The sequence below is a fragment of the Canis lupus genome, chromosome 4 (assembly GCF_011100685.1).
Source record: "Canis lupus familiaris isolate Mischka breed German Shepherd chromosome 4, alternate assembly UU_Cfam_GSD_1.0, whole genome shotgun sequence".
Taxonomy (NCBI): Eukaryota; Metazoa; Chordata; class Mammalia; order Carnivora; family Canidae; genus Canis; species Canis lupus.
The window spans coordinates 53,554,980-53,576,698 of NC_049225.1; the positions used below are offsets into that span (position 1 = coordinate 53,554,980).

The window sequence follows — 21,719 nt, forward strand, 5'->3', positions numbered from 1 at the left end:
ACAGATTTGCCTATTTTAGATATTTCATATAAAAGAGATTATACAACATGTGTTTGTGTGGGTGTGTGTCTTCTTCATTTAGCTTAATGTTTGTGAGTTGTATCCATATTGAATAGCAGGGATTAGTACTTCATTCCTTATTGTTATATTATCGTTACATTGTAGGGATATACCACATTTTGTTTCTTCATTCATCAGTTGATGGATCTCCTGCCTTCTAAACCAGAGCTAACTTGTCTCCATTCCACAAGGTTGATTTCAGCAAATGTTGATTGAACATGTGTGTGTAAAATCTTAGACTATGTGTGGTAGGGAGTAAATGCAAACACACCATCCTTGCCCTCTGGCAGTCTGCGCTCTCTGAGAGAGAAAACAGAAAAGCAGCAGCGTTCAAGGCAGATTACAAATGTAATAATAGAGTTGAAAGTAGGGTGCTGAGAAGGCAGGTGCAAATAGAGACTTTCTGACTGGGGAGGTAGAGAAAGCTTCCCTAAGGACAGTTACTTGGAACTCTGTCTTACAGAAGCAAAGAGGGGAGGTTATTTTTTTTTTTTGTCTTTCTTATTGAAGTATAATTGCCATACAATATCCTATTAGTTTCAAGGGTACGTGATTTGATATTTTTATACATTACAAAATGATCCCCATGCTAAGTTATTACAATATTGTTGACTATATTCCCTATGTTGTGCATGACATCCCCATGACTTATTTATTTTATAATTGGAAGTTTATACCTCTTAATCTCCTTCACCTATTCCAAGCTTCCCCTCCTCCAATAATGAACAATTTGTTTCCATTTTTCATTTGTTTTCATTTTTAGATTCTACATGTAAGTGAAGTCACAAGGTATCTATCTTTCTGTGTTTGACTTATTTCACTTAGCATTTTACCTTCTAGGTTCATCCAAAAGAGGGGAGGCTTTGGATGAGGGAGGGAGGAGAGGTGAGTGGAAGAATGATAAAGGAATGCAAACTGAGAAATTAATATGTAAATATTTGGTCTGGGTCAAGAGGAACCAAAGCTGTACTGCTAATAATCTCTTAGGAATTCAGTATTCCAACTAGCCAAATCATTTTAATTCAGCAGGGTGTTATGTAGGGAATAGGGAAGGGGCTTATTTTCCTTCCACAGCTTGTTACTCAAGATTTCAGTGCCTTAAGCTCAATTTTTTAGTTTCTTATTTTTGACTTTGAGTTGGGCTCTCTCCCCTCAGGTGAAAACCATATGATCAAGGAAGTAGGTGGGGTACTTCTAGGAAAGATACTTGAGGTACACTCTAAAGCTAGACTGTATTTTTTTTACACATCAAATGAGAAGAAGCTCTTTCCTCCTAACTCCCCATTGAAGGAAATTCGGGCTGAGTCCAGTAGATAGAGGATACCTAGTGGATGGAGCCATGGACTGCAAGAGGCTGAGCATAAGGCAAAAACAGCTTCTTCACAATTTAGGGACGGGGGGGGGGGGGGGGTGGGGGGGAAGTCTCCTGAGAAGTGGGGCGTGGCGGGTGGGCTGCAGATGGATGGATGGATGGATATATTTTTAGACTTGGGAGATGTGTGGAAATCCTACCTTCAAGACTTCTGTTTTCTCCCTAGCTTCCAGGATGTGTCTAGGCCCTTCCTCTAGATTCTAGAGGTTGGAGGATGTTTCTACTCCCCAACCTTTGTGCTTAGGCAATGGAGCATGATTATCCCAAGAAAAATCTAAGAGAGGAGGAGGTCAATACTAGAGCCTCTGGATGGGTTCTATCCTGAGAATGAAACTGCATTTAAAAAAAAAACAAAAAAACAAAACAAAACAAAAAAACCCCACCTGCATTTATGTTTCACCCAGGAAATATTTTGATTTTAAGAAAATGAGCTTCCTCTTTCTCTGTGTAGAACTTAGTGGTATACACAGACCTTTAGCTGACACCTTGAATACTAAATAAATAGGCCTTTGGGCACAATGGGGCAAGTTGTAGGTCTTGCTCAAACTAAGCTGAGGGCAGACATTGGGTCAGAATCCTTGGCTTTTTCTTTTTTTCTTAAGTAGGCTCCATGCCAACATAGACTTCAATTCATGACCCTGAGATCAAGAGTTGCATGCTTTACCAACTGAGCCAACCAGGTGACCTGAATCATTGGCTTTTCTGATGAGAGTCTCTGTTGTACTGGGCTTGAGCTCTGGACCACTCCTTGGGAACTCTTAGCTTCTTGTCTTTCCTTCCTCCTCTTCCTTCATTCAACAAATATTATGAGTGCCAACCATGTGATGGGTGTTGGGCTAAGTCATGGGTGTTCCCAGGAGAGCAGTGGCAAGCAAAACACAGTCTGTGCCATTAAGGGGCTCATAGCTTAGTGGAGGAGGCGGAGAATTAAACTACTAGGGAACAATGTAGGGCTATCATGGAGGAAGTAGAGAGCGCTATGAGGCCTGGGGAAGGGGAACCTACCTTGGGTTAGGGATAAGGGAAGGCTTCTAAGAGGAAGTGAAGTAAGGAAGAAGTTGGGTGGTAGGGGGAGGGGGGTGATAGAGTCGGCATATTCCAGCTGCACAAGGAAGAAACAAAGGCCCAACCGCAAGAGGAACATGTGGAGATGAAAGGGAGTTCTTTGTGGTTAGAGCAGAGAGTGAAGAGGGCAGAAAGAAATGGCAAAGAAAGCGGTTGGCCACGTAGACAAGGGTGAATCCTTGAAGGGCCTCAAAGGCTCCTTAAAGAGATTGGCTGTTTATCTTGAGGGCAACAGGGAGCTGATGAAGAATATTTTGAAAGTCAGGTGGTAATAGCATCCAAAATGCATTTGAGAAGGACTACTTCAGCTGAAGTATAGGGTGGATTGGAAGGGGCAAGACTAATGCAGTTCTAAGACCCATTCAAAAGTTTTATTATACTCTGAGTGAGAAATGATGGTGGTTGAATTTAGAGAGGAGGTAGCAGATATGGAGAGGCGATAGACGCATTGCAGAGATGTTTACAGGATGGAATCACGGAGATTAGGAGATGGGTTGACCATGGGCTGAGGGAAGGTGTGGATGCAAGGGCCAGTCTGAGTTTTCTGTGTGAGTAGGTAGTGGGACAGGGCTGCCAGTCCCTGGGCTTGCCCTTAGCTTGGGGTGGGACCTCAGACAAGCCACTTCTCTTTTCAGATCTTTAGTTTTCTCATTAGATGAAGATAATAATCCCCAGTCACCAACTTTGCAGGATCATGGTAGGGATCCACAGACAAAATCTATGTATAAAGTAGTGTCCTACTCTCTTTCCTTGGCCCTAAAAGGCCAGGCGGAAGCAAAGTCTGTCCTTACCCTGCTTATCTCTGTAATTTGGGCTTTTACATAGTTTTCTCTCCTTATCTGCAATTCTAAGGGACTTAATCTCCCAGGAACTGGTGAGCCCTCTGCCTGTTCTAGCAGCTGAGGCCTCACTGGGGGCCTTTCTGGGGGTTCTCAAACCAGCTTTTGTTGAAAACAATGATATCATTGAGTGGGTGGAGCTGGGCCAGGCTTTCTGCAGCCAGTTTAAGGAGAAATGGGGTCTTTATGACTTCTGTACTTATGGCTCTTTCCCAGTCCCTTCCATAGCTCCCATGTACCCCACTGCCCCCTTTCCTGCTTTCTCCCCGGAGGTTACAGATTTGCGGAAAACTGACAGACTCCACATTTTCTCCTCTTGCATCAGTCTCCCTGGAGAGAGGTCCAGATGGGACAAGAGGCTATAATGACTGCATTATATCAGGCATGGTTTCTTTTTCCAAGCCCCCCTCCTCCCCTGAAAGGAAAGACAAGTCATGGAAAGGGATTCCTCTGGAAGGAGACTGGAACACTAGGGAAAGAGGTGATCTAAGTGTTGGAAAAGATATCAGGCTTCTTGTATCTTAGAAGTGCTTTATCTCTTGCTGCTAAATTTGAGGCTTGGGGAAGAGAGCAAAGATTAAACTAGCCTTTCAGTTATGTGGTGGTGAGAATACAGCTGGGGAAAACAGATCAGTAATGTTGAGTAAGGACCCTTAGTTCCTATTCTATATTCCACTCTTCCTCTCTGTCCCCAAAACACACACACACTCTCACGCACATGTGGGTGCACACACACATAAACACCGATGCGCAAGCACCCTTTCTCCGTAGCTGTGGAGGCAGCTTGTTAGGGGTACTTGGAGATTGGTTGCCTGACTGGTTTGCAGCAATTCTAGGAAGGAAGGAAGATGGGCTGGTTTAACAGTGACTTGGCCTCTTTGGGCTTATGCAGCATCTTTCCCAAAGAACAATAAATCTCTAGAGAAATGACAGGACAGAGGAAAACAGGCTTCCAAAGAAGGTAAAGTGTGGGAAGGTAAATATATAGGAGACCAATGGGAGACAAAGACTAGTCAGTAAAAGTTGTTGTGTAGATTCCTCTGGAGCCTTCTCTGGGCCGATAGGATCTGAAGTTGTATCTGGTGATTAACTTTTGTCCTTCCTGGTAGAGAGGAGGGAAAATTTTGAAAGTTTTGAAAGTTTTGTCCTACTTTTAGGCAAATAGGGGGAGGGCAGAGAGCACTTTTTTTTTTTTTTTTTTTTTTTTTTTTGTATCTGCTTCTCCGTTGCCTTTGGTGCAAAATAATCCTTATGTTAAAGTGGCATCTTTGGGGGTGTCAGATTCAGCCTCCTCTGATCTTCATGATGGGAGATGCACATGCTGGGTGGAGGGCAGAAAAACTATGCTTGCTTCACTCACGTCTCCTACCATCCTAGCACAGTGCCTGGCACAGCACTGGCCTCAATCAATATTCATGGAATGAGTCAATGGGTTTACAGATGCAGAGTGTGAGGCTCGGAAGAGACACTGCAGCTTGGCTGCTGACCCAGAACAAATACATGGTGAATTCAAGCCAGGAGGAATTAGGACTTCCTGATGCCATATGCCCCGCAGTTTGTACTGTATGATGCTGCTTAATAAGCAGTTATTGATGAGATTGCACAAACATCCTTCCTCTCTGCCTTCTGGGAGTATCTGGATGGCCTAACTCTTGGATTATCTACCACTGACATTTAGCTTACTTTTGCTTATTTAGATTGATGGGTTTAGAAGCAAAATATAACTGTGTGATGTTGGGCAAGTTGCTTTTGCTCTTTTTCAAATTCTTCTATAAAAGTGGATTGAGGGGAAATATTGGACACAGAGGGCAGCATATAAAGATGCTTTTGTTGCAGCCAACTCTGCATTTTATATGCTGATTCCCCCACCCCCCAAGAAAACTTTATGGAAACGATAAAGGACAAATAGAATACGTTGAAAAGCAGCTGCATTTTTTTGAGCTCAGTTCAGAACTATGGCTGTAAAAGGACAAATCTAAGAATTTATAGGCAGTCTCTTCAGGTGCCACCACTAGAGTGACTCTGCTTCAGCCATTTTCATCAGATGTCACCCTCCGTGGAATTCGGTGAAATAAGATCTGATTGTCTTGGCCTCTCACTACTAACTCCAGGTGCCTGAAGTCAGTATGCAGTGAGAAGGGAATGCTTGTCTAAATGCAAATTGGGGCATTCTTCTGCCATGAAGGTGGCAGGGATACGGGAGGCTGGGACAGTCATTGTCCACCATGATCTAGGAGGGCTTTCCAATATCTGACTCTCTTGACTGCAACAGCTGTGATTTGTGCTCTAGGATGCTGAGAAACATGGGGCAAGGTTTATCAAAGTTACTGGGATATTTAATCAGGACCTAATAGGAACCAAGCACTCACATTTAGGTCAGGTTTGTTCGTGGTCTTCACCCACCTGCTTATTGTTTGCTTGATTTTTTTCTTAGGATGGTTCACTTATTCCCCTCTTTTCTAGCATATTCTCAAAGGCCCAGTGATCTTAGAGGTTCCTTTTCTTCATTTCCCCTTTGTTTTATTCACAAACTCTATCTCTACAATATGCCTGTTGCCTCTTGCTTTGGCCCTTCCCTTGAGATTGATCTGTTAAACAAGCCACAATGGTTATTTATCAAAATCTGGCTGTTTGGGGTGGCCAGGTGGCTCAGCGGTTTAGCACCGCCTTCAGCCCAGGGCGTGATCCTGGAGACCTGGGATCGAGTCCCACATCAGGCTCCCTGCATGGAGCCTCCTTCTCCCTCTGCCTGTGTCTCTGTCTCTCTGTGTCTCTCAGGAATAAATAAAATCTTAAAAAAAGAAATCTGGCTGTTAGGCTGCTATCAGGCAATGTTTCTGTTTTTTAAATGTTTTCTAAGAAATGAAGATAGGACCCCATTTCCTTCAACTGTTCTTTTTCTTCTTCTGTTTTTTCCCCCCTTTAACTGTTCTTATCCAGTTCCAATAAGTACTCATAATGGGCTCAACAAATGTGTAAACTTTTGGGTGAGCCATTTTGAGGTTCCTTACCTCAGGTCCCTGACAGTTAAGCTCCCTGATCCCAGGAAATCAGCCCTATTTGCACAGAAAAGTTACTCATTTTTGTGGAGTTAGCCAAGAGGGAGGCATGAAGAGAATTAAATAAAGACCTTGCTGGTCAAGTGAGTAAACAGTGTTCATCCAAACATCCTTTGGTATATAAAAGCAAAACATAAGACCAGGAGCTGGTCGGAAAGATGCCAGGTCTTGTGTGGACTGGGAGAAGATGTAATGGGAAGCGGTTGGTGAAAAGGAGTGTTGATTTAATACATTGTTTGGAAACTTCCTTAATAAAAGGTTAAAGAAAACATGTTATGTAGCTTTGGCCTTTTGCCAGGATTGTGGGTGGCGCCATCTTGCTTCAAAGTGTTACTTCTGGGGCTGGTCCTCTGGCCAGAATGATACTTATTCAAGAAAGTCCTGGGATAGGAGGAGATCCCCACTCTATAGATTAGGAATGATGTTTAAAGTTCCGCCTTCCTTGGCCTTTCTGTTCCCTCAAAAAGGAATGCCTCTGCCTGTGGGCCCCTGGACTTGTCAGCCCTTATTTGGCTTTAGGGCCATGCCTTTGGCATGTTGGTTTGTTTCCATTCCTCCAGAGTCAGAGATGGAATGAGCACTGGTTTGGAAATCTTGGTTCTGAAACAGCTGTCTCTTCTCTCCTTTACTTTCTCCTTCGAAAACAAAAGAAAACAAAACAATACTTACTGAATTTGTTATTTTGTCCCAAATATGGGTGAACATTGGCCACTACATTAGAACAGCACTCTCTGCTTTTCAGTAACCCTTCCAGTGTCTGCCTGTCCTGAACTATTTCCATTTGATAGAAAGGGAGACTGAGGCCAAGTAGCTTATGATTGGCATAATATCCTCTAGCTGGTTAAAAAATATTAATACCCAGGGGTGCCTGGGTGGCACAGTCAGTTGAGCATCTGATCTTAATCTCAGCTCAGATCCTCATCTCAGGGTTCTGCGTGTAAGCCCTAAGTAGGGAGCCCACTTAAAAAAAAGTGTGAAGCCTACTTAAAAAAAAAAAAATTAAGATCCATAAAGAGAGAGACTAGTATTATGAACCCTCAGATGCCCATTATCTGGATTTTCCAATTATCAAGATTTTGACACACGTGCACCTAGCTATTTCTGGAGAAAATGATAACAATGATTTGCAGAACACAAATACTTTATGCTTTACAAAGGGTTATTTCACAATTGTTGATTTTACTTGACAAAATTCTATAGACTTTTTTGACAGCAACTCTATGAAGTGGTTTCCAAAATTCTTTCCATTTTATAGATGAGAAAACAGGCACAGAGAGATTAACTGCCTTGCCTAAGCTCATCAGAAGTGGAAATGTCAGAGCTAGTGTTTGAATGTTATTTTTTTAAAAGATTTTATTTATTCATGAGAGAGAGAGAGAGGCAGAGACACAGGCAGAGGGAGAAGCAGGCTCCATGCAAGGAGCCCAGCGTGGGACTCAATCCCAGATCCCAGGATCATGCCCTGAGCCAGAGGCAGACACTCAACTACTGAGCCACCCAGGTGTCCTGTGTTTGAATGTTATCTTCTCATTTGATCCTTTCAATGATGCTGTGAGATAGTAATTATTACTCTGTTATTTTTGGTCTAGGACATGGAGGTGATTTAGGTGGCTCAAGTGAAAAGAAATAGTTTTCATGCAAATACTAGTGAGCACTTGTCAAAGTTCGGTTTATCTCATTTATGGGGGAGCCAGGAAGATGATAGAACTGGTTTTAAAGGTGGATAAGGGAAACATGTATGTATGCATGCATTTTTTTTTAATAGTGAAAAAAGTGAATGTTGAGATAAGATTGCGAAGTTAGATATTTTAGGGGAAATGAAACCGTAACTTTTGGAGTTATGTTTTCTACTGGGTAGAAATCATTTGCATCTCTATCGTACCTCATTAGCGTTTTACAAGTTAACATCTTATTTTACAGGGATGTACAGGAGCTGCCTTAATTAATTATAACCTTTCAAAGCTACATCTCTCCCTCCCCCCAATGGAGTCTGAAGACCCCCAGCCTGCCCTTTCAGAGCCTACCACTCCCTGGTACTCTTGTACAAAATTGAATCTTTGGCCTTGTTTCTAGGGTTTGAAAGGACAGTCATCTAGAAAGTAGTGCAGCTGGTACTCAAACCGAAGTTTTCTGAGCCTAGAATTTCCCTCTGTGCTGCACAGATGTCCTCCTCAGGTTTGGGAGGGTGATTAGGAGACTAGAAATGGGAAAAAGAATTTAAGATGTTAACATTGATCTAGTGGAGTAGGAGAATTCTCAGAGCCTGAAAATGCATCACCTGGAAAAACTATTAAAAATACAGATTTCTCAGTCCTTCTCTAGAGAATATAAGTCTCAGTGGGGCTGGGTGGGGCCTGGGATTTTATACTTTTTCAGTGTTTCCGGGTGTTCTGCAGTTAATGGTCTAAGTTCCGTGATGATGGCAGTGAGAATATGAGGGAGAAATGACAGAGTTTGCATTATCATCAACATGGGTGGGCAGGGTGAAGATCCCCCAGGGAAAATAAGAGGGGCCATCACCGGTGTTTAAGTGCCAGGATACTCTTGAAAGACCTAGATGGAGCAAGCCTTGGGAGAAGGAAGCCTTGGTGTTAGTAAAAATAGCCACTGTGGGATGAGCTAAGTAATGTTGACTTGTGCTGAGCATAGCTACATAGGTTGTTTTTCAAGGTAGTTAGGAAATTGTTATCACTTTGTCTTCTCTTGGCTGCTTATCTAAAGCAGAGGAAGGAGGGCTGAGCTCAGAGAAGATGTTTTGCAGATTTGTTTGAGCTCTTTGGCTTCTCTCCCCAGAGGGAGTTTTAGAGATTGAAGTTTAGAGAGGCGTTTGAAATTTGTCTGATAGTAAATAATCCATGAAAGGATCGTTCTGGTTTCGAATGTACCAAATCTTAGGCTAAGGGGTCAGGGCTGTTTCAGACTGCTGTGTGCATTTGGGGCCCCGGGTGCATGTACACACAGGGCCCAGGCAGTCACAGGCAACTCTATTGTCTTTCCCTGGAGAGCAAGATTATGACTAGTATTTGGAGGGCAGCTTATTTTCCTAGGTGGAATTCAGAAGATGCAGGTTTTGCTGGAGGACTTTGGGGTCTGAGCGACCTGGGTTTTGCCCAGTGTGAGCATTTCCATGCTGGCTGCTGTTAGCATTGGGATACTGTCTCTGCCTGCTGTGGGCTTGTGAGCCTGCGGTGTGTGTATGGCTCCAGGGAGCATTTCATAGAAACTGCTTTTCCATCAAAGCCAGAAAAAGGAGGGGGTGGGGTGGGAAATCTTGGACAGTCTTCCTCTCTTCCTGGACTCACATCACTCACAACTTGTTTCCTGAAAATCCTAATACACTCCAGTGCTGAGAGATGGCTTCCTGCTGATCTGCTGAGCCAGCCCCTTGTCAGGGAGGAGATGAGAACAAGATGTGGCTAAAGAAGGGATGGGTGGGCCAAGCTGGGCTGCTCAGTGGCACTGTGGCCTTGTCCCTGAGTCCGGAGAGCACTGCCAGGGTACCACATGGACACACAGGCATAGAAGGGCCTGGCTTGGGCAGTGGGAAGGATTTGAAAGTGGTTTTTGTCTACCAGTAAAATTGCATGAATGGTGATGATGAAACATGACCCTTCCTTTTGCTTCTAAAAAAAAAAGGACCTTCCTGGCCAACATCTGCAACCCTATTTGGGGAAAGGGTTGTTGTTTCAAAAAACTAGCTTTGAAGTTCATATGGATTTATCCTCTTTCTCCTACCATGTGCCTTGCTTGTCCATATTTTCTCTGCACATCTAACATATATGCACATATGCACATCTAACAGCTCATGACATTTTTGTGACATCCCATGTGTCCTCAAGGCCACTATCATTACCATCAAATTGTGGTTTGGACTACTGGTTCCTGGAAGTGCTTTATTTTGATGCTTCCACTTTTTAAGAGAAACAGAGCAGAAAAGTGCTTAAAAAGTATGGTTAGGGCGAACAGCCGGGGTTCTGAAACGTGCCCCTGACATTGTGCTGGGAGAACTTGGATAAGTCAAATGTCTGAGTTTCCAGTGGCCTCACCTACACAGTGGGAAAAGGATTGGGACCACCTCATAGGTGTGTTGTACATAGGTGTGTTAAATGGTTTAACACTTAAATATGTGTGAACTGTTTTGATGGAACTTTCTGGGTTTTCATGTTCAGAATGGTCCAGGATGTGGTAGAGGCAGGAATGTGATGGGGGCTTAGGGACACTTTGATGTTCTGAAGTGGGTCTACTTTAAAAGTATTCTAAGACCTTGTGGTCTAGGTGTTTCTGCATCAAAATCACTTAGAGAGTTATTACAATGGGTAACCATCCATCAGGCCTCAACCCCAGAGTTTCTGTCTGCCCCAATATATCTGGGATGAGGCCCAAAATCTAGATTTTTAACTAATTCCTAGGTGATGCTGATGCTGCTGGTCCTGAAATGGTAGTTAGCTAGAAGAGGAAGCAGATTGTTCCAGGTTGATTCAGAAGACAGAATGAGACCAGTGGGTGCCAGTTACAGGGAGGTAGATTTGACTCAATGTAAGAATGTTCCCTAACTACTGTATGTCTTCCGAAATGGAGTGGGTGGTCATAAGCTCCCTATCACTGGAGATGTCCAATACTGAATGGCCATCTGGCAGATTCCTACACAAGGTAGAAGGTTCATTCATTCATTCATTCATTCATTCATCCAATTATTCACAGAATAAACACGTACTGCCTGCCCGGGAGGTCCTGGGAGGTGGAGAGAAGCCTTGAACAAAACACCTGTGCCCTTGCTCTCAGAGAGCCCACAGTCTAATGAGTTTGGCTAAATTATTACTAAAGTCCCTTTAACACTAGGCTCTGAAAGTCCTATGGTGATGGTGTCAGATCCTCCGAATAAGAAACTACTAAAAGATGGTTATCCTTCTGGAGACATGGCCAGGGACTGCCAAGAATGTAGACCTCTAAGGTTCAATCTGGAATGTTCTCTGGAACATATCGGAGCATCTTGGAGCATCTGAATGTCAATGAATGAGTGATTTTTACCCCCTAAGACTCCAAAAGAGGCTAAGAATGTATTTGCCAGGAGCTCATTTCCTGTGGGAAAATTCAGATCTCCCACTGGCACTGGGATAGACCATTAAACTCTGAACCCATGACTAGTTGTCCATAATGCTGTCTGTGAAAGCAGATCCAGGAAATGGGGCTGCAGGAATCAGCTAATTGCTTTTTCATCTCTCTCGAGTGATAAGCTGGAGCATTCACGGTTGGGGAGAGTTGGGGGAAATAGGTAGATTTCCAACTGTTTTTCTGCATTCTTCCATCATAATCCCTGGTGAAAACAATGACAATGAGCTCACTCTGTGCCAGGCCTAGTGTTAAGCTATGTTTGTGCACTTTGTCCTTATACTCTTAATATAGCTCTATCAGGTAGGCATATCATCCTCATATTTACAGAAGTAGAAACAAAAGTTCAGAGAGGTAAAGCGGCTCACTCATGGCCATAGAGACAGTAGATGTCAGAGCTGGAATTGAAACTTCATTCTCTTAGACTCCAGATCATGCTCCAAGCTCCTCATGTTGGACAATTCATTCATTCACTCATATTCAAAAACTACTTAAGTCCTTCTTTCATTAAATAAATGTTAAGCACTGATAGATACTGTTGAACAAAACCGCTTGGCCTTGGTCCTCCGGGGGCTTACCATTTATCTCCCTCAGACAAATGGGTGACTCCTTCTTGGATCCTTGGCTTGTTAGATGCTAAGGAGAAAGATGTAGGTCTGGGGGACAGAACCTGCCAAATGAGCTATGGACCCAAAATTCCCATGTGAGTGAGAGTTTCTCTACACAAACTGGGTTTTGTACTTTGCTTTATTTTTACTTTTTCTTTTCTTTTTTTTTTTTTTTTTGAGTTTCTTTTCTTCTTGTCCAATCCTGGATGTTGAAGAGCTTGACATAGTATAAGAGACAATTATTATGACATGTACCTTCTGGCTGCACTCTGGGAGTCGGGGGGCGGATCTGAAAGTCGGGAGTTCCAGAACTTACAGCTGGAAGTGGCTCTGGAGACCCTCTTCAGTTGACCCTGTCTTGCTGGGAAATATCACCTCTTCCAAAACCAGGGTGGTCTCTGCAGATTCCTTTGTCTCCCCCTGTGCTGGCCTCAGTCTCTATTTTCTTCTTTTTAAAAGCAGTTTCAAATTAGGTTTTCAGTTTTCAAAATAAATACACGGTAATTATTTTTTTTAAATCAACCAATTTTCAGAAATATGCAACTTACATTGTGAACATCCGCAGTCTCCTGAGGTAATCACCATTAACAGTGGATGCTCGCTTCTCTAGTTGTTTCAATGCTTACACTGGTGTGTACTGTTACTAGTTTTTATTAAAAGGGATTTTTAAAATATATTTTTTCCTGAAATTTATTTAGTTTTTTTTTTAAATCTAACTCCATTTTTAGACTTTTTTTTTTCATGTTAGTACATATAGATCTACTTAATTCTTTTGTTAGTTGCCCAGTTTCTCTTCTTTTTGCCCCTGGACCTCAACTCTCTATAGATGCATTTTGCTTTTAACATGGCTGAGCTAGTTGAAACATCCACTTGGCTCTTTTTTCTTTTAACTTTTTAGAGAAGTTCTAGGAACCTTGTTTGGTGCTGTCTTGCCTTTGGTGAGGGATTCTTAACCTCAGCCTCAAGGGGTCTGTGGCAAGAGAGAAATCAATGTCCAATTTTAGAAGAGAAAAGAAAAAAAAAAAGAAGAATTTATTGTAAGGGTAACACACAGAGCTACCAGGTCTCAGAAAATCTGAACCAGTAGGTCTCAGAAAAGGCAGGCAAAGGTGGCGCCGGGCATCCATGCAGCTGGAACAAAGGAACAGATGAATTGCTCCCATCTGCTTGGTTTTTGTGACGTCATTCCATTGGCTTTAGCCTGGGTCATGGGCCGCCCTTGGACAGGGCCAGGTAGGACACCTTGATTAATAATCTCACCAAAACATGCAACAGGAAAGAGGGTTTCTCTTAAAGAAAAATTGGCATATTGATACTGGAATTTGGTGGATGCAGTGCTAACATTACCAGTGTAGGTACAAAATAGAGTCCATAGACCCTGGGAAATTTTGAATATGTGTTTGCATGTGTATATTCCTAGGACCCAGAAAAAGTTCCGACCACTGCTTTACTTTTGTTTACTTCATCTGGCTGTGTCCAAACTAAGTGATGAGCCCACTGAGTATAAAATTAATCAACTTCCTCCTGCCTTTCTTTTTTGTTCCTTAGGCCCTTATGGTGGCTTATTTCCTTCTGCACAGAGATGCTTGGGTGGTTCTTCCTTGATCATTTAATGACTGGCTTCTGTTTCCAGGATGGAATGGAGGCCATTATCTAAAGAGACAAATGTCTGTGTTTATTCTTTGCAGGCACCTTTTTGCTCCAGCCTACACAGAAACCCATTATACTCCACATGGCAACCCTCAAACCACTATGCTGAAATCTGAGGTAAGTTCAGGTTAACAAGATCTATCAAGCAGCTGGCCAAGCCTGGTCCTACCTCTGGCAAATAAGGAAATGCATGGTGGAGACAGTCCATGAAAGGTTGTTTGCTCTGACCCAAGACCAATGGCGTGAGCAGGAGAAGCCTTATGTGAATTTGTTTCATGAGGGCACTCTCTCCTCTGTGGGTTAAAATGCTCAAACAATATTTTAGGTAATCACATCTGATTAAAATTGGTATAAATCATTACGAAGCATACATTTCCCTTGTTGTATGTTAATTATCCACATATTAACAAAAGTTTAAGTAAAAGAAGTGATTTACTGGTAATTTCGCTGTTTCACTTAATTAGATGTTTAATTGATCCTTTGCCATATGGACATATGAAGTTTTATATTCTTCCTTTTTAATGTGCTTTTAGGTTATGTAGACTTTCTTGTTTTGCTTCCATCTTCATATTAGATATTTTTTCACTCAAAGGTGTTTTTGAGTATGGATATTTGCACAAAGATTTATCATTTTAAAAATGGTCTTTCAGGGGCACCTGGGTGGCTCAGTTGGTTAAGGGTCCAACTCTTGATTGAACTGATAGCTCAGGTCATGATCTCAGGGTCATGAGATATAGCCCTGTGTTGGGCTCCATGCTCAGCTTTACTTGTCCCTCTCTCTCCTCCTGTTTGTGCGTGCATGTGTGTGTGCACTTACACACACACACACACTCTCTCTCTCTCTCTCACTCTCTCAAGTAAATAAATAAAATCTTTTTTAAAAAGAGTCTTTCAAATGGCTTGTCAGATGGATACATTTTAGTTTGCTTCACCACACCCCACTGGTGGGCATTTAAGGTAGTGAATTGTACCCATTTTATGGTTTGCTAACTTTTCCTGTGGTAGGATCTGTTAGCATTTGTGGGATCAGAGCAGTGGTTCTCAGCTAGGAGTGATTTCGTTTAAATCATTTCTTTTGCTTAAATTGTTATTAACATGTGGGTAACTAGCATGATACAAAAAATATGTTTCATGATGATTTATGTCAATTTTAATCACATGCGGTTACCCTAAAATATTCTATTTCTTTGTTTGGCCATTTTAGCCAGTGAAGGAAGGGACACTTGGCAGTGTCTGGAGAGAGTTTTGACTGTCACAACTGGGAAGTGGATGCTACTGGCATCTAGTGGGTAGAAGCCAGGGATGCTGCTAAGTGTCCTACAATGCATAAGGCAGCCCCTCCACAGCAGAGAATTACTTGGCCTCAAATGTCAGCAGTGTGCAAGATGAGACATTCTGGAATAGGGTGATCCTTCTCAGACCATGCAGATGAGATGGGGGTGAAGAAGGGCAGGTGGACTCCAGCAGGAGCAGCAGTGGTCTTCTGCCTGTGGGGTGGGACATCATGGGCTTCTGTGGCATGCAGAAGTGGAGTGTTATATAGAGGACAGCAGGAGAGGTCCCTCTGCCTCAGTGCTCCTCTGGCAGCTTCTCATGGAATCTGTGCATCTTTAAACTGTCCCTGCTACAGTGCGGATGTCCAAAAGACAATGACAGCCACTGTCCATCAGTAAAAGCTCAGATTAGTTTTTCAGCTCAGCCTTGAATGGGGAAATGGACACAGGACAGCTCCAGTTTGATAGATCTAAGAGGTCGGGAGCATAGTAATCACGTAGCTGAGGAGCTGTGTTGGATCAATGCTATCTTCTTTACCAAGACCTTTCTGGATAGGGGAGGAGTTGGCAGTGTGGCCAGGACCCATGGCGGGCAAGTTGGCTGTGTCTTCTCATCCCCAGGGAGGCTCTCCAGCTGTGGCTGCATGCCTTCTTACATGCCCCTTGGTCGAAATTTCTTCCATCATGGAGACCTCTGTTCTCTGCCTTCAGGGAGGCAGGGAGGGGGCAGGCATGCCTTGAAAGCCCCAGGACCTCACAAAGCACCATCCTCTGAGTTTGGCTCCTGCACTTCTCTTTGCACAGTCAAGTGTGCCATGAGCTCATACTTCCTACTGTGAAAGCCCCCATGGGTGGCCCCCTCGGGCCGAGAAGCTGAGAAGGAATGCGATGACTTCATGACTGTTCATTTACTTGTTCTTTGTGCTCTCAGAGTTAGCCAGAGATGCTGTAAGGGCCTTTCAAAAACAAAGGAGTGGAAGAGAACGTCCCCTCACCCCCAGAATGCCCCTCCTTCCTAGCTGAAGGTCTTATTGGTATCCTAGCTGAAGCATGGGACAACCCATTATTTTCTTACATCCCCTCCTCTTGGACTCTTACAAAGCCCCCACCCAGCCTCCTGGAGCTCCTACTCAGCTTTCTTATCTGGGAGCTGAGGACTTCAAAGAGAAATGAGAATAGAATAAACTATTTGGCTGTGCCTGACCCAGACATCGAGGGCTGCGACCCACGACCAGCCTTGGCCTGGGGTACTGGGAGCTCTGGGAACCTCATCAAACTCATCCACTGGGCCTGGAGGAGTTACAGATTTGGGGTCTGAAGCCAGGGCTGTAGGCTTGGCTTTAACTAGCTATGTGACCTTAACCAACCCTTTTGACCACACTGGTGTTGAGTTTCTTCATCAGAAAATTGGGTATGCTAAGATCTGACTCTCAGAGCTATAGAAGGGTAAGATGAATCACCGATTTTATGGGAATTTATAAACATTTCTCCCAGCACATTTTACTCATGAGGAAATTGAGAGGAGAAGAGACAAAGTAACATGTTTGTGTTCAGATAGCCAGTAAGTGACAAGGCTTAGACGAGAATGAAGTCCCTGTTGGCGCTAGAAGAGAGTAGGGCTGTGGCGAATTAAGTTCTGCACACTTTCCTGGGGCTGCTTCTGCTAGGAGAGGCTGTCGAGTCTAGAGTCAGGCTGCTGTGGTTCAGGTCTCCACCTGGCTGTGTGACGCTGTGAGTGACTTGAAACCTCTCCCACCTTTAATTTCACCTTTTTAAATACGGGAGTAATAATACCTACCTCATAAAGCTGTGAGGTTGTCAGAATTAAAGGAAAAATATCTGCATCAGTTTTTTTATCCAGTAGTAAGGGCTGGGTAGACGTTACCCTTCATTGTTTGTAGCAGAGAAAGGCAGGTATCATTAGCACCCGTGGTGACGTGTGTAAAAGCCCTGGGTCAATTTAAAGCATGTTACTACAGTCCGTTGTTATGCTATGTCAGAGAGCAGTGAGGGAGCACTGTCAGCATCAGTCCAAAGATGGGAAGAGGTACAGGGATTCTTCATGCCCATCCCTGGATTTGGATCGCTGAAACTAGCTGACCTTCATTTCTGAACTTTTTGACTCTCTGCCATTCTGACATCTGCGAACCCCATTTACCCCGTACAGGCCTGGCCCCCTCCTCCACCTGTGAATGATCCTGGGTTGTAGAGTTCATGGCCCCATGGCTGAGTTCTAAGGATCAGTTCAGAACCGGGGTGTTTAATGATGTGTCTCCAAGTCTTGGAATCTGGGAGGAGGGGAGAAACCACATGACATGCTGGCATTCCAAAGTAAATGGGATCCTGGCTGGAAGAAGGGTTTCGCCTGCCTCACTTTCCTTCCTAGGTGGGCACAGCGACTTTCCTCTGTGCTCCTCTGAAGGTCCAGATCTGGCTTGTTTGAAGTTTGATGCAATGAGAGGGGTTGCTGCTTGTCCCTCCTCCTGACTCCCTGAGCTTGAATGGGTGGAGGAGCCGAACCACATTGCTGGTCAGCTGTCCATTGAGAGTGTATGCAGGTCATCACCAGGAGAAAAGGCACCAGTGGTCTGGGGATTGACCCTGAGCTGAGTGATGGCCTGGCCTATATCTAATGATCTGACTGCATGGCACAGCTGCATAGGACACAGAATTGGTATGGAACGACTGGGGATTCAGCCACTTGGTGGGCTTCCAGCTCCCTAGAGGCCACATTCTGCCTTTGACAAGGAGAATTTAATGGCTATATCATGATCACTAAGTTTTATTGCTGGCCACTCTGGGCCAGGTACCCTGCTCTAGGTCCTTGATGCATGTAGTATTCTCACAACCATAGAGACTGAAGACACTGAGGGTCTGAGAGAGGCTGTGGAACTGTTTCCATCACTGGCAGGTGTGGGAGCTTGCATTTAAATCTGGCCTGGCTATGCCAAAATACCTGAATTTGATTATCAGACCATACTCCCACCCAGAGCTGGGTGGGAGGTGGAGCCGGAGAATACAGTCGAATGGGTTTGCTGTCTCCTGAGTCCCCTCCCTGCTGGCTGAGGATTGGGGAACAACTGTGAGCAGCGTGGTCCTAGTGATGGATCACTTGGACTGTTCCATAGGCAGATGTCTGAAAATTCTGATTGGACCCACTTGGGTGTTGAGGGGAAAGACAAAGCTCCCGTGTCTGTAACTGCATGGCTCATACCCTCCTGAACACCTTTGCAAAACCTGACTCTGCCCTGAGGATTATACCATCTGTCTCTTCTGAGCAGCTGATCTCTCTTGAACTATTCAGGAAGAAGTTTATAGTAACGGGTCCCTTGTCATCACCCCTCTGTGTGTCGGGGACAGTCCTGGGCTGTGCCCTCCAGTCTGGTTTGTGCTTCAGTGCTCCCAGTTGCGTCCCAGTTGGCCTCTTAGATGCACTGGCTCCCCTACTTATAAAACACTCTGCTGGTGCCTCCAACTTTTATTTCAAGCCCCACTTCACAGTTTGTAATTAAATCTTTGTATGAGTTTTTAATTAAGATTGGTTCTCACAAGACGCCAAGTCCCAGGAAGGCTGGAGCTGGGTCTGTTCGCTCCTCATTGTGTCTCCCAGGCCCAGCCGGGAGCCTGGCACGCAGCGGTGCTCGGCGGCTGGTTGTAGTCCCGAGGAGTCCAGCCAGGTCGGGGAGACCAGATGGCCGTGAGACACGCGCCAATGAGAGAACAGGATCAGAACTCCATGGATGCAAGTGCCAAGTCAGGCCTGATCCAGACACGCAGGGACTCGGGGGAGGTGGGGGTGAGGGGCAGCTCTGTTTCCTGGGGCTGCTGTCACAAAGCACCATGAACTGGGGGACAGTTGGACACTGAGAAGGGTGAGGGTTGTATCAACAAAAAGAGTTCCCCGGTTCGTTCCAGAGGCTGGGAGTCCAAAATCAAGGTGTCGGTAGGGCCAGGCTTCCTCCCTAGTCTCCAGGGAAGGATGCTTCCTTGACTCTTTCAGTTTTCAGTGGCCCCTGGCAGTCTAGTGCTCCCTGGCTTGTAGCTGCGTCCCCCGAATCTCTGCCGCTATCTGCAGATGGCCTCTTCTCTCTCTCTCTCCTCTCCGTATTTTCTAAGGACACCAGTCCAGGATGACTTCATTTTAATTTAATGACATCTGTGAAGACGCGATTCCAAATAAGATCGCATTCTGAGGTTCTGAGAGGACACGCATTTCAACTCTGCAGGGGGTCACAGAGGTCACAGAGGTGACTCTAGCAGGGAGGCAGGCTCTTTAGAAGTCAGCGTTTCCTGGGGCCACGTGTCATGGCAAGAGCTGTGAAATGGTCATGAAGTCCCGGCTCCTTTGACAAGCAGGGAAAGCTTCAGCAAGGCAGACCTTTCTGCTTCTCTGAATCTTGGTTTCTTCATCTGTCCACTGGGGATGGTGACATCTGCTTTGTCCCACCTCCCAGGACTATTAAGAGGATCAAATAAAATGGTGGCTTGGAAAGCTCTTTGCAGACTGTAAGTTAGGATGTATATAATCATCCCTGGACTTCATGGGACATTAACACTGCCATGCTCATCAGTGTCCTTTCATCTGACCACCCTTTTCTCCCTGCTAGGAACACTGCTTTTATCACGGGACGGTGAGGAAGGCAGAACAGTCCAGTGTGGCGCTCAGCACCTGCCGGGGAATGAGGTAAGGGACCCTGACAGTGCTGGGGGGCACCTGGCACTCTCCCCAGGCATGGCATTTTTAGGACAGGCAGGGCTGGCCTTAGGCAGAGACCTTGAGAAGCTGTCCATTGAGAGTGTATTCAAGCCAATTCTAAGAGGGGATGAGCTTGGGAGAGACAAGGGAAATCCTAGAAAAACCATAATTCACTGAAATTGAGCTTTTTCTTGAGGAACTTTGTTTTGTTATGAAAAAATAGGTATGGTAAAACCAGCAGATCAGGAGATGACTGACTGCCATTGAAAAAAATAGTTGGTTGTACTCAAGATCCCAAGAAGAGGGGGCACACCACATAGGGAAGCATAGGGGGACAGTCTGGGGGCAGGTTGTAGGGAGTGAGGGAGTGTGGGCAAGAGTCTTTGCTGTAGTTTCTATGGGAAGAAACAGGCAAGGCAGGGCAAGCAGGCTTAAGATTGTTCAAGTTGAATAATTCAGTGGGATCTGGGGCATATGAGCTGTTTTTGGTCATCTAGCACCTTACCCTGGGGTGACCAGGGCAGGAAGACTGGCCAAGAGGGTGAGAGCCTGCATTTGAAAGTTGTTTGCCATCCCTAAGAATTGGCAATTCCTGAGAAGGGCAAGGCCTTGGCTGTCAAAGCATCAGAATATAGGAAATACAAGACATGGTTTATACCCTTGAAATGAGCGTGAGCGCTTATTCTCACTTCTCCTTTGCTCTTCTCTGGTAGAAGTACTTGGTGGGCAGTTAGTGAAAAGAGGAGAAAGGAAGAGAAAGGAGAAGCAAGATAATTTTCAGGAAGGTCCAACTAGGTGGCACAATGGAAAGAAAGTGGCTCTTTGTTCTCTGAACCAAACTCCCTGAGTTTGAGCCAGTAGCAGTTGACCAGCTGGGTGACCTTGGGCCTCAGTAGTCTCATGTGGAACATGTGAATAAGAAGTAAATAAAGATCCCTAGTATCATGAGGATTGGATGTGTTAATAGATCTTTAATGTTTAGAGCTGGCTGGCCTATAGTAGCACTCAACAACCTCCCAGCGCCTTGCTTCCTAGGTGTGGCCAGCGGAAGGACAGCATCAGCATCACCTGAGAGGTTGTTCAAAATGCAGTTTCTCAGGTCTCATCTAGAATGACTGGATCATAATCTGCGTTCTACCAAGATCCCTGGGGTTTCCTATGCACTTTAGTTTGTACCTGAGAATACCTGTTTCTTAAGGATATGCATCTGATCTCAAATATCTGTTTCTCTCCTCCAGCCATGCTAGTGCTTTGCATGTAGTAGGATCTCTACATGTATGTTGAAGTCATAAATTTCATTTAATTAGACTCTTCCCACTCTCTCTTTCTTTGAAAAAGAGATGATGATCTGAAAAACCTGCATTCTCATTACTAATATTAATTGCTGGGTATTAATTGCCTATACTATGTGGCACCTACACCCAGTGTGTTGATGAAATGGCCATACAGTATGGGAAAACAAAAGGACCAAAAGGCTATGATTTGTAGCATCTGCTGGTAAGAATACTCACCATGACCAATTTAAAGCTGTCAACATGACGTTACTGAAGGCAGAATTGGGAGGTATGCACGTGACAGGCTCCCACGAGTCAGTAGGAAGTGTCTCCATTGTGTACCCTTCCTCTCTGTTGGTCAATTGATTCCATGACTCTTTTTTTCCTTCAGCAAATCAATATGGGGTGCCTCCTTTGTGCCCATGCCCTACAAAGGTTGAGAAAAGATGGGCATTGAAAAGTAATTTTCTGAGCCCTTGGTTTCCTCTTCTGTAGAACGGGCATTGATGATAGATAGGCACAGTAGAGAATGTTAAGTGCTGTGTTAACTACTGCATTTTACAGACACACGGGATTATGATCATTTTATAACAATGAAGCCACACTAAACTTAACCCAGGCCCACATGTAAGTGGAAGGTCCCTCCTGCTGCAAATCGCATGTGTTTGTTTATAAACTAGGCCATGTTTCCTCTGTAAGGCTTTATGTGCATC

At 44.4% G+C, this 21,719-nt stretch overlaps 1 protein-coding gene across 1 annotated transcript in view; it reads left to right on the plus strand.

Annotated features, from left to right (window-relative positions):
* The window catches only part of ADAM19 (ADAM metallopeptidase domain 19), an 83,270-nt gene that overhangs the window by 18,252 nt on the left and 43,299 nt on the right, over positions 1-21,719 (plus strand). The window contains exons 4-5 of the mRNA XM_038534916.1: positions 13,801-13,879; positions 19,644-19,720. Coding sequence (XP_038390844.1) covers positions 13,801-13,879; positions 19,644-19,720 — 156 coding nt within the window. The remainder of the gene's footprint in view (positions 1-13,800; positions 13,880-19,643; positions 19,721-21,719) is intronic.